The following is a 13,441-nucleotide window of genomic DNA, read 5'->3' as shown; positions in this document are numbered from 1 at the left end:
AATATATATGGCACTTTGAATTGACTTCAGGTTTAAAATCAGCTAGTATACACCTGCGATCAAATCCCAAGTACTGTTGCTGAACACTTTTTGATGCCCCTACCATTTCTGCACTACCTTTTCTTAGCTGATTGGATAAAAAGGACGCTTACAGGAAACATACCTGAAAAATCTGTGGCCAGCAGTGAAAACAAGAAACCACCAAGACAACTACAAGATACAGCTTAATCTCCACACTACAAAACAGTTAAGAAAGGAACAAATTCCAAACAACTTTCTGGGGGAGAAAAATGGCTCCTGAAATTACCCAGCTTGCTTTAAAGATTATCAAACACATACATTTGTATACAAATTTGTAAAATCCCTTTTAGGACTATAGGTCTTATTTGATCCAGAGACCTTCAAATACATTGTCTCTGTAGCCACTCAGAACACCACTTACTCTCTGCTGTATTATAAAACCATACAAATTCTTATTCCTGAGAAGGAATAAGAGACATCTTTTTTCTGTTACTCCTTCTTTCCTGCCTTGTCAAGATCTTTGATTGTTCTGTCCAGTGGTATCGTATCTTGCCAGCAGGCATGCCACACAGAGCTTATTTTAATGACAGGAAGAATACATGCTTTCTGTCCTCCTCATTATAACATTTGGTCTACTCTGCATTCAGAATAATTCCAGCACTTCTAAGGAGTACTAGGTATACTACTCATACAGTATTATACAGTACAGGGGTAAGTATCTCTCCACTTTCTAGAGCAGAAGGCAGTCAACAGCTTGCAATCCCTGAAAAGACAGTTAATACAGCTTAGTCAAACTCTCTCTCTCTTCCTAAGGGCAATTTAAAAATAGGCTGTGAGCCAGACCGCTTTTTCTAACAACAGCGGCCCACTCCTGGCTGATACTTATTGGCATTGGCATACATGTAACTGTAAGATAATACAGATGTGGCCTTTTGGCCATGGCGTATGATGTTACCTTTATTGGAAATATTTTGGTGCCATATGTTCTAAGTCTTCTGTATCACATGAAGAGATACCTGCATTCAAGCAGTGTTCACAGATCTCTCTCCTGTGAGCTGATGTATTTATGCCAATCTCATTTTATTACTAAGCAAACATCCACATCCAAACCACTCACAAGAAAATGAGCAGCTGAGTTAAGGAAGTACATCCATGGGGAAAGTCATTAGTTTTCTGCTTGTTTGACTTCCTTGTCTGGCTCACCACAGGATCTGGTGAGGACCATGGCCAATATCAGCTAAAGGCAAGCACAAGAAGTGGGGCGGGTTGATGGGGAATAAAATTCCTTAGCAAACTGCGCTGAGTTTAAGATACATCATGGAGATTTTCAACACTCAACCAGTAAGTGCTGTGAGCAATCCAGGACAGCCTTGCTTTGAGCAAGATGTTGGCCTGGATGACTTTCTAAAGGTACTTTGCAAATAAATTCTTCCATGATTCTGAAAAGAAAAAACAAACTAACAAAACCGCCCAAAACATTACGAATGTTGTTTAATGGACCTTTTCTTATTCAGAGCTGGCAACATCAGATCAGTTACCTACCAAAAATCAATTTAAAAATGGTTCTCCTATTGCTATAACTGGCATTTTTAGCAGAACAGCAAGGAGGATGAGTATTGGAGAACTACTATTTCAGAATTCTTAATTGCAATGGTTTCAGAAAAAGCATAAAGTTCTAATCCCTATAGTTTAATATTTTTTCCCCTGAAAATGGCTATCCTTCTTCCTCCCATTTTGTTTTGTCTGGATCCTATCTGAACACAAAACCAATAAGCAGGAGCAGTCAAGAACATGCTTTGCTACTTAAAAACATATTAAAATAGTGCCAGAAAAGACAGTTGCCAGTAAAAGTATTCTAATAAAAGTAAACTTAGTCCTTTACAATGCAAATAAATGCCCTTTTAAAATTTATTTATTTATTCTTCTTCCGTCTTCACCGAGTAGTTCTGAAGGAAGTTAAAGATTAGGAATTGTTATTTGCCATGGCCTTAAGAAAGTAAAGGTCTATATACTCAAACTCTCAAATCTGGATCATCCCTTTAACTACACTGCCATGGGATTATCCTGACAACTTTGATACAATTAAGCCATTTATCTTACCATAGGCAAACAGATCATGTATGTTCTGCCTAGTTTAAAACGCTTTATACAACCCACTGCAACCACCAGTTTGCTTTTAGTGTGCTCCTACTGACATGAAGTATGCATTCAGAATGTTAGTTGTTTCCGTCAATAAAATACAATTTCTTTCAAGCCCTGTGCTGTATAATATATATCCTATTAAAATATGAATGTCATGATACATTTATCTCCATTTCCCTTTCAAGTGTTTAAAGAACAAAATAATGACTTGCAGTGATCTAGTTTATTAGCAAAATATTCCTCCATTTGCAATACAATGCACAAGTTTCTGCCTTTTTCCATATTTTTATTTAACTCTGCAAACTTAGAAAAATCATACTGTTAATTACAAGGGAAGACTGAAGCAACAATTTAGCTTTTTTATTTTCTTTATTTCATATTTTAAATAATTCTTACTTGCAAATATCATTTGCCTGTAACCCATTTGCCAGCCTGTCAAGGCTTCTTCTCTGTACTGCCTGTCCTGAATAATAGACTATGAAGCAAAAGAACGGGGGGGGGGGGGGGGGGGCGGGATGATAAAATTCATAATGATTTTTGCTCAAACATCACTGAAGCTGGGGGAGAAGGAGAAAACAGCAATTTCCCCGCAGTGTCAGGTTGCTAAGTGCCCATAATCACTCCAATAGTCTTTGTCACAATGTGACAAATACTATGTTCCTACCCCACTGTGTGATTTTTTTCCTCCCTTCTCTGACAGAATGACAGCAGGTAGTAATTGTGCTACTCAAATGTCAGCCTACACACAATATTGTTCACAAAGCTTAGTTATGAATATTAAAAAGCAAAAGTATGAAAAAGAGTAGACTGTCATACTACACATCTCTATTTAGATGATTATGATGTCCTTCATAATCCTCAAATAATTTCAGAAACTCTACATAGAACTGAGAAACAAGGAGAAGTTTCCAAAGTCCTTTTCTAACCGCTCTTACTGCTAAGGCATGCTCTGTTCTTTTAGCAAAGCAGCTTCCTCTAGAACAATCAGAAGACGCAGACATTTTCTTACCTTAGAACATCTGACTCAGATACAAGAGAAGAATCAACAACTGACATGTCTCAAAAGCAATTTAACCCAGATCCATTACATTCCACTAGCAAAAACCAGCTTCACTAGGGGGCTAGAGGGACAGCAATGAAAGGACCTAAACACAATATCTGGAAAAGAAGGCAACAAAAGCAGAGAAGGGAGAAAGAAAAGGGAGCAGCACCACAGATGTGCGCTCTATAGTTCCTGTTAAAGCAGAAAACACTATAGTTGTCTTTCAGACTCGCTTTTAGGACACAGCCTTATCACAAAGCAGAAAAGCAGATAGAGCTCAGCACCATGGCAACATTCACTTGCTTAATTACCAGCCAAGAAGGCTTCCAACAAGAACATTGGAAATATGTTTCACAAAAACCATTTCTTTGACTTTTACACGGTAATGGAAACAATCTGGAAGGCAACAGCAAAGGCACAGACCCACAAAGAAAGCCAACATTTTCATTCAGCATCAAGGATTTTCTGCATATGTACACTGGTTTCATAGAAACAAATTCTCATGGCAAAAAGATCACCGGTAAGGAAGTTAATTAACATACCTTTCAGTCGATGACTTAGAATATGCTCCAGAATGGCTGCAAAATTGTTAAATTCAGGGGAAGTATCATCTATAGTCTCAAAACAGGAACGGTCGATCAGAGTCTTGACTGAAAACCTAGAACAAAAGTACAGGACAATCATGAATTATATGGATAGCTATTGGTCCTCTGTAGTAGGACAGTAGTTTATATAAACCAAACAAGCAGAGAACCAGAAAACCACCTTGAAGATTTCAAGATGAGTCAGAGCAACACAAACCCACACCACACTGAGAAATAGCCTGGAAATACAATCATCATTGTTGGTCTTAGGCATAAAGCCTTAAAAACAAAAAGAAAACCAAAATCCCCATACTTGCTATGCTGAAGTGAGCTTTTCTTTTCCTCTTCTCTAAATTATTTTAATGAAGCTGTAGAAAAACAAAGACTCAAAAGCATCTAACATCAATTTCTCTTTGTAATCCTATCATCATTTTTTGCTTGACATTTCGCTCAATGCTCTTTTCAGTCTCAAAATCTTTGCCCAAGGATCAGAAGTATAAACTTTGTCTTATTACGAGAACACTGTAATTTCATCCTAATGCAAGAATAATCCAAACATAAAACAATGAATTTTTATGCATTGTTAACTCTGTGCATTAACTTCGACAGGCTGATTTCGCTGTGAATGGGGGTAATCCCTATTCAGCATCATATTATTTCATTATTATGCCAGAAAAGCTACCAAATGATCTAACATTTGAAATTGGAAAGGCAGAATCAAGCCACTGGAAAAGCAGACAAGATGTAGCTAGTCAATTATCCAGTGATAGCTGTGTTTAGTGACACCTGCACTTACACAATTTCATTCTTATTCAGAAGATGATAGTTTAAACCTCAAGAAATATGACAAAAAAAATTATTTTTCCCTTCCCTTCTCCATTTTAATCATAATCCATTTTTTCTTTCTGTTCTTTGTTCTTCAGTTTTCAGTTTCAAGGCAAGTTTCATATATCCTCAACTTTGAGAGTAACATTTATTTTGAGGCATTTATTGTGTTTTTGCAACAATCCTTAATTGTATTAATGAAGCCATACTAAAGTCTGAGGTGACAGTTTTCACAACACCCAAACTTCAACAGTGCCAGCTTCAAAAGCTCTCCCTCTGCCTGCCCACCCCGGACCTTACACCCAAGCGCACTGCTCCCTCAGTTGTGCCAGTTCTACCTTTTATGGGGCGCACTATGAGCTGATCTAGATTTTTAGTACTTGAGAGAAGGAAGGGTGGAATGACTCTTAAATATGGATACATTCATAATAAATACACTTCACACCGCCTCAACACAAACAGTACTACAGCACAGCTACAGAAGCAGCATACTATATAGGCACGGGCAGGAATGAGACTCCTTAAACCAGCAGTACTATTTTCAAATGCTCTGTACTATAAAAGTAACTTAACTGCATCCTTAGTGGAGAGCACAGCCTCCTGATGTTCATTTACTAAATGAAACTAATTATGCTCAAACTGAACTGACATATATATTTAAAGAGTTTCAACTCAATTATGTTATACTAAGTAAACTTCTGAATAAAGACTCCGCCCGTCCTACCTTTCCTGCAGCTTCTATTGTTGTAGTGTTTTTGGCAGGACAGGAATTAGGAGTGAGAAGGGTGGGGAGGAAGCTTCTGTAGTGCCAAGTTATGATTCAGTTTTGAGCTCCTCCACATTTTTAACCAATTTTGAGTAAGTGAGAGACATGCATGCCCACCAGTAAATTTCTGCCTGGTCAGTATCATTGCTATTGACTACTCTAACAGCAATAATGATTGTTTCCTCAAAGCTATTGGAGAGCTGTGAAATTATCTATATAAAAACTTCCTAATTTTGAAAAACAAATACTGGACTACATATGGGAATATCATCTTAAAATTCAGAGACATGATCATGGCACAGTCATCCATAAACTGCAAGACACAGCAGTGTATAATATGTCTATAATATGCCTATTTTTCCTCTATTCAGTGTCCTATTCAAAATTTCACTGGTTAATATTGTATGGGATCCATATTCAGAAATTGAGATATATTCAAGAAAGAACACTTAAGAGCAATTCACATACACTTCTAAAAATCACAGATAAGTATTTTTTTAAAGCACTCTGCAATTCAATTGAAGAAAATAATGTTATCTAGCTTTTGAGGATACAACAATTTTTAAATACGTAGGGTCTGATTAGAAAAGACAGCCTAACATCATTAATGGTTGTCTTTTTAAGCACTCGTTCATTACTGACACCATGCTCTCCATAGAAACATCAATTTCCATCTCTCTACACTTTCACCAAAAACCTAAGGAACCTTTACAGCTATGCCAAGTTTGGCTGAAACTGGCTTTCAGGAGAACTGACAAGGAGTGCGAGTATGTACACCTTATTTCGATAGACCAGGAAAATAACAGTGCTACCATGCAAAATTTGATTGACAGGAAATATTTTTGGGGATATTTAAAAAAGATTCTTAGGCAAATACTCATGTGTTGGTTTTTTTTTATTTCTTTCTTTTTTTCTCCAGTACTACAGAGAGGCAAACATGTCTCTAAGTGTAAGTTAAAAGTCACAAACACATTTTGCATGACAGTCACACTTCACCATGCTTACCATGCAGATCGGAAAAAGTAGTTAAGGTACACAGTAGTGATGCCTCTGAAAAAAGGTTACATTGTAAGCATTGGGTAAGCAATTTTACTTAGTCATGAAAGATGCCTTAGATGTTGTTTCCAGTGTACAGCCCCCCAACAAAGAAAGCCCATGCTCTTGCATAGTCATGTGGAACCACTTGGGGACTGACAGTCAAGAAAGACAAGGTCATGTCTAATGTACAGAAGAGCTATGAAGAAAAAAACATCCAAGTAGGTAGAGTTAGAGCAGCTTTCTTGTTTCCCTTTGTTGCTCCAAACTTCATCTTCTCTCCACTGGGCTACTACAGCAGCACTACTCTCTAGAGCAAGTCTACCTACACTTCAGAGGTTAGCAGAGAAATTGTAACAAAAAGGCATGAGAAAGTAAAATGGCTTGAAAAGTAACTTAACATTTTCTAAGATTAACTTTTTGGTGGACTGTAGGAGCAGAGGAGTAATATAGGTCCAATACCTGTTGCTTCGAGACTCTAAAAAACATCTACTATCCAATAATTTCCCCTTGTGTCACTGCAACAACAGGGTGGTTCTGTTGTGGTGGGCTTTTTTTTTCCATACAGTAACTGCCATTGCAGAGATTCCAATATCAGTGTTTCTAAACAACCTTCGTGAATATTGATGTTTTCAGATTCTTACATATTATTTTCTGTCATGGATCTAGTCTTGCTTGAGCCAAAAAATGATGTAGAAACAGTAGCCTTCTCCAACATCAAAAAGACCTTCTGAATTGAATAAGAGGGAAACATTCTTGAGTAAGAAAGATTTATAGCAATCTTTTTTGGGGTAGGTTCTTCTGCTACTTTGCAAAATGCAGAAATTTCTTGAATAACTCCAAACCAAAGCCAAACCTTTTGTGGCTATATCCCAGGTCTACAGGCTTATTTCCGGAACAGCAACAAGCCTCTAATCAAAAAGCAGTCAGAAAATTTTGCTGCTACATGAATTTGTCACTTTTAATTGTCAAATTCTGTTCCTCACAGTTTTCAAATGACTGGAAGGCTTCTCTCAAATTTATTTAGCTTGCAATTTGGGAAATGTCATTAAAACACCATTTTAAAGAACGTAACCTATTAATCCAGAATAAGTCCCAAGGTTATAAACTAATATCCCTTATGCTGGAAAACATAGCTTAGACATGAAACCAGACAGTTCAGCTAAGGGTCACTGCAACAGCTCTTATGCATATTAGCAAAATCACTATTTTAAAAATACATTTCCTGATAGTCATTCAGTTCCATGTTAACATTCAGTGTTTAAGCTAAGACCCTCACTTTCAAGGTCTGTCTCTATTTTTTTGGTGGTTCTGTACCTATACAAATCTTTGATCTATGAATCTTAGGGAAGACTAGATTAAAAGAGAACACAGCAAAGAACCACCTCAAAATCCCAGCACCACTACTGGAAAATGGAAGGCACCAAACTTTAGGGAAAAACGGTAGGGGGAGAGAGAGATCTAGAACTTTTATTACTTATTTAAAAAAAAAAAAGCTAAAAATTACTGCAATCTAAATCACCATTGTGCAGTTACACAAACATAACCATCTATATTCACATGCAATTGGTTTATGGAACTTCAGTAACTACATTACTTCCCATGGCTACGTTGCCACTTAACATTTTAGTGGAAACAAACTGTTCCTTCCAAAGCTGTAAGTATAAGAAACTATCCACATCTGCATGAGGAGTTGGACACCATCACTGTAAGAAAAGACTAAAAACCAAAGCCTGGTTTATCTATTGAGCAAAAATCTGCTGAATTGAGGCTTTGACAAAAATAGTTCATTAAATTATCAGAGACTGTTAACAGATGGTAATTCAGAAGAATATCTTCCTTGTGATCGCTCACGTTCACTGGGTAACAAGCCATATCAACCAAATATAATTGTATCAATTCACTGGAGCTATTTTTACCAGAAATATTTCACATTCTCATAGGATTTTGATTGTAAAGGACTATTATCTTACTGGGTTTTATACTAATTTGGCTATTCCTAACAAATAACACTTTTCCATACTAGAAAATGTGTAATAACTACAGTAAAGCACAGAAATATTTTAAACGTTTACTCTTACAGTGGCAGAAGAATAGAAATATACATAAATGTATGCACATCATAATAACGCAATTTATTTTTCCTCATCATCCTTTCCAAGTTTTAAGGTGTATTCACAAACTAGCAACTTCAGGTTTTGTGAAGATATAGCAAAGTTAAATTTTTTTACTGAAAATAATTAAGATATGCCAATTTCAAGTAGCTTCTGTAGTAGTTCCTTGTTTCACACATTTGAATTCCCTCTGATTTCTAAGAATCTTTAAACACATTACAACATCTTTTCAACTGCAGGAAAACAACATGAAATAAACTGAAAAATAAAATGTAACAGCACAGAGAACACAATAGTTTCTCTCAAGTGAGGAGACAGAAAAATAGCAAGCTCTGTAGAATACAATATACTCCTTTAAAAAGAACTATTTATATCCTGTACAATTATCTTATTACTTGATAAAACTGGTGTCTTCCCAAGCCTGCAGATTAGCAGTATCTGTATCTCTGTAGCAATAGTGAAACTGAGAACTCCTCGTTCTCCTATTTGATATGCTTCAGCAAGTTTGATAAAAATCTTTTTTTCTGTTTTGGTTGTATATCTTTTTCACAGGTAATAGTAGAGGTAAGCATAGGAGCCTGGGAAAAAGTCAGAATAGTATCGATGCTACTTCAAAACCCAGAGATTAGGACTTGAAGGAATATTAAAGCAAATTCCTTTTAAAAAAAAAAAAACAACAGAAAAAGAAAAAAGAAAAAGGAAGACTATGGGGTCCTAACCTGTTTTTAAAAATACTGCTGCAGCATTAAGTGGTGAAGGTATAAAATTATCTAATAGTTGTCCTGGTACGTTATTAAAATTTGTGAGAATTAAAATCATACCATAGCTCATAAGTGTCCTGAAGACCTTCTCCGGATAACAATCAAATTTGTTCGATAAGTTAAAAATCTAGCAACTGAAACAGGCAAACTAACGGAGCCATTGCTACCAGCCTATTCAGGTATTTAAAAGTTTGCCATGATGTAATGGGTCAGTACAGCACACTTCGAAATGATAAATAAACTCAGCAAGGACAGCCGTGGAGAGGCTTACACGGAAAGCCACAGGAAGTATTATCAAGCTTGTACAAGCTAAGCATTAAGATGCGAAAAAACTTTTGAATACACTTTAGGTCTAGCCTATACTGCGGATCTCCTGATCTAAATTTTGGAGATAAAAATATCCCCTGAAGGCAGCCTCCTCGGGACTGCTCTTGCGGCACCAGCGCGTTAGCAAGAACACACGGTTAGACGCTTCCATAGCGGCTTGGAAGAACAGTTCAGGTTTCACTTCACGTCCAATATACATCAAGTCTAAATTTTAAAAGATTTGAAAATTCCAAAATTTAAGAGAAACCGACGCTACACCAATCCTGTTTTCCTGAAGATTAAAACCTCGGTTCACCGTTGCGAGGGTTCAGCCAGCCCTGCCGTTCTCCGGCGCTCGTCTCTCGCCAGGGAACACAACCGAGGCGCCCAAAACAAGCCTCTCCCGCCGCCCCCGCCCCCGGGGGTCGGACGCCCCGGTGCAGCGCGGCGCCGCTGCGGGCCGTGCCCCGGCCGCACCTCAACGCCCCGCACGCCGCCGCTCCCGAAGGAGCTGAGTCAGGATGGAGGCTGCCCGCTCCCGCCGCCGCGCACCCCGGAGGCCGGCACCCCCCGGACAGGGCGGCTGCGGCGGGGCTGCCGCCCCCGCTCCCGCCCCCGAGCGGCCGCTACGGGCAGGGGCGGCGGGGAACTGTCCCTTCAGGCGGGGCTGCCCGCGGCCGAAGCGGCGGGAGGGGGAGAGGACCGGTCCCCTCCGGCGGGGCTGCCCGCGGCCGAAGCGGCGGGAGGGGGAGAGGACCGGTCTCCTCAGGCGGGGCTGGGCCCGGGGGCTCACCTGCAGACCGTGATTAAGTTCCACCTTTCTACCGCGGCGTTGCGAGACGGGACGCTCTTCCTGCGGGCGGAGACATTGAGCCCCCCCAAGCCGAGGGACGCCATCTCCGCGGGGGGCAGGTGGAGCCGCCGGGGCTGACGCGGAGCCTTTGTTCCCGGCCTCCCGGTCTCGGGGATGCTGCGCCCACCGCCGCACGAGGAGGAGGAGGAGGAGGAGGAGGAGGAGGCGGCGGCGGCGGCGGCGGCGGCAGCCCCCGTGTTTTCCCCGCTGCCCCCCCCGCCGCCAGGTCCGCGCGGGAGGAGCGCCCCGAGGCAGGCGGCAGGCCGGGCGAGGAGGCGGCAGCGGGGTCCCCGCGGCGGGGGCGGCTCGGCGCCCCCCCCCGCTCCCAGCAGCCGGGCAGCCACGGCGCCTCCGAACCACAGCGCCGCAGAGCGCCGGCGCCGCCAAGCCAATCAGCGCGCGGGAGGGGCGCCGCGCCGCGCCGCGCCGCCGAGGCCCAGTGCTTCAACGGGGAGCGCGCCGCCAACGGCAGCGGGCGGGTGGGCCGGCATCGCCACCACCACCTGAGGCAGCGGGGCTGCTGCGCTGCCTCTCCGGCTGAGGCAGGGGCAGCGCTCCGCCGGGCACGGAGGAGGCCGCCTGCCCTCCCCTTCTGCCAACGTCTCTTTCCCCTCGTTCGCCTCCGTATCCCCTCACTCAGTACGCGTCCGTGGGGTTCAGGACCCCCGAGTGAGTCCTGTAGCCCTCTAAGCGTCTGTGAAATAGCGGGCTTCTTTCAATTGTTATCAATTCTCCCTCTCCTCAGCGAGTTGCCGTCTAGGATGTGAGAACTTCTCAGGTTGTAGGCTGTGGTGCTGTCCGCCTTAGAGTTAAAATTGTGCTGAACCATTAGACGCTGCTTTATGGCATATGTAACCTTTAGAGGCTGTACTTGTGGGAATATGTGAATGAAATGGTAATCCACCCTGCAGCCGAAGTACCGGCTCTAAACAAAGGCGTGATTTCTGAGCATGCTTAGAAGAGCTCTGGGTATAGGGCTTTGCCTTGGGGCCAAGTTGTACAAGAGACACATAATGAAGTGGAGTTCAAGTCACTGGAAGATGGGATAATTCAACACTTTGGAAGAAAACCTAGCACTAAATCGTGTTTTGTGGGGTGTGAAGGAGTGGATTTGGCCGGATAGTTGGGGAGATGTGAGCAGTATGGATTAATTTTTTTTCCTTCCTCTCTGGGAGGAAGTTCCCTTTATGCTTAAGAAAATAACATTAGTTGTGTGCGACAAGGACAAATGGTGACATAAATTGTGGCACAACTCTTTATCTACTGAGTTACAATTATGATATTCCTAAATGTGTCTGATAAAGTCTAAGCTATCAGTTCCTATTCATGAAATATAAAAATTTCTACTTACTGACATGCAAACCCCCACTGGACTATGGTTTCCTCAGTGAATATCACTCCTAGATATGAAGCTATTTCTCAGAGATGCTATCAAACAGGGAACTGTGTCCAGTTATTGACTGCCAACTGCAGTCAACCTGAAGAGTAATTGTGTTGATGTAGCAACTTTGAAAAGTAGATTTCCATATAGATGACCACGTTTTCATATATGGTAACATACAAATGCCGCTCTTTTTTTTAATCAGAAGATCTTTCATAAATTGTTTCAAGTGTTGTTACCACTTAGCAAAACTTCCAAGATCATCGCATATTACTTGATATGCTGTATTCTCGGCATGTAGCTGAATAAATTTGAACTAATCTTTATCTTCATTGACCTTTATATCAAATGGTAAGTGAACCTTTGTCCCTTCCCTAAGGTAAAACTTCATCTTTCTTGGGTGGATTTATTCCCAAACACATCACAATTCAAATTCACTATGAGGTAGTTCTTCATTCTGTTTCCTGCCTCTCTTCCTCCCCTCTCCAGAAACAGCATAAAAGAAGTGGGGACACAGGTAAACCTGAAGGAGGATATAGTTTCACTTTCTACTCTGAAAGCAAGAGTAACAACTTTTTTGGCTCTACTAGAACAAGACTGAAACAAGCTATTGTTCCTTACTCATTCTTTCAGACAATCAAAGGAAGATGTTGACTGTGTTGCTTGTTGACTGTCAGATATGAAGAGCCTGCCTTCAGGTTTCTTTCTGCTTCTTGGAGTCTTTGTTGAGGCCTGCTGTCTTGTAACTTCTATTAAGAGATTCGTGAAGCTTGAGTAATCTTTTGATTAAGTTCAAGCTGAGGCTGAAGTAGATTTAATCTCTGCAGATGAGCTGTTTCAGCTGCAAGGTCTGTTGTTCTTGAACTTATGATAAACATACTGGATAATTACCAATGCTTTGCAAAAAACCAAACAAGCAAAACCAAAAATGCAGAAAAACCCAAACAACAGGAGAACTTTTCTACACATATCATAAGCAAAAGTATCTTCTCTGTTCTTCTCCTCTTCCTTGTTTCTGAAAAGCTGCAACTTTTTATTTTTATACTTGAAAGAGATTTCAGATGAAAACAGGCTTATCTGTTGGACCAAGCTTTAGGTTCAATATTGATAGCTTTTACTCCTCCAGTAAATTAATTTTCTCAAGTTCATTGCTTTCTTTCAAATATAATTTATCTTCTGCTACTGTCTTATCAAAGCAGGAACTGTGAAAAGGTTCCAGAAGACTTCAAAAGAATAAAAAAAAAAATATCATCAGCTGCCTTAGACTTAAGAAAGCTCAATACATTTATCAGGAAACTTACTGTGGTAACTTTTGCATTTTTAATACCTCTCTGTAAGAAAATAGGCTAAGTGATAATCTGATTGTCTTCAACTACCTAATGGGAGTATAGAGGGAACAGTCAGGCTCTTCGTAGGAGTGCATAGCAAATGGACAAGGGGCAATTGTCATAAGCTGCAATAAGGGACAGATACTAGGAAAAATTCTTGACAGCAAATATGTAAAAAAAACTGGAACAGATTGCTCAGAGCAGCTGTAGAACGTTTGTCCCAGAGATAATAAAAACTTAACTGGATGAAGAATCAAGAATGATCTGATCTAACTTCAGAGTT

The 13,441-nt window shown here is 40.6% G+C and overlaps 1 protein-coding gene across 1 annotated transcript in view; it reads right to left on the bottom strand.

Moving 5' to 3' along the window:
• Positions 1 to 10,817, bottom strand: part of RUNDC3B (RUN domain containing 3B) — a 55,118-nt gene extending 44,301 nt beyond the window's left edge. The window contains exons 1-2 of the mRNA XM_075082764.1: positions 10,390 to 10,817; positions 3,748 to 3,863 (exon numbers count right to left, since the gene is read on the bottom strand). Of these exons, the coding sequence (XP_074938865.1) occupies positions 3,748 to 3,863; positions 10,390 to 10,493 (220 nt within the window). The 5' untranslated portion in view covers positions 10,494 to 10,817. The remainder of the gene's footprint in view (positions 1 to 3,747; positions 3,864 to 10,389) is intronic.
• Positions 10,818 to 13,441: the final 2,624 nt, after the last annotated feature.

The sequence above is a fragment of the Phalacrocorax aristotelis genome, chromosome 2 (genome assembly GCF_949628215.1).
Source record: "Phalacrocorax aristotelis chromosome 2, bGulAri2.1, whole genome shotgun sequence".
NCBI lineage: Eukaryota > Metazoa > Chordata > Aves > Suliformes > Phalacrocoracidae > Phalacrocorax > Phalacrocorax aristotelis.
This window is presented reverse-complemented; position numbering and strand designations above follow the sequence as displayed.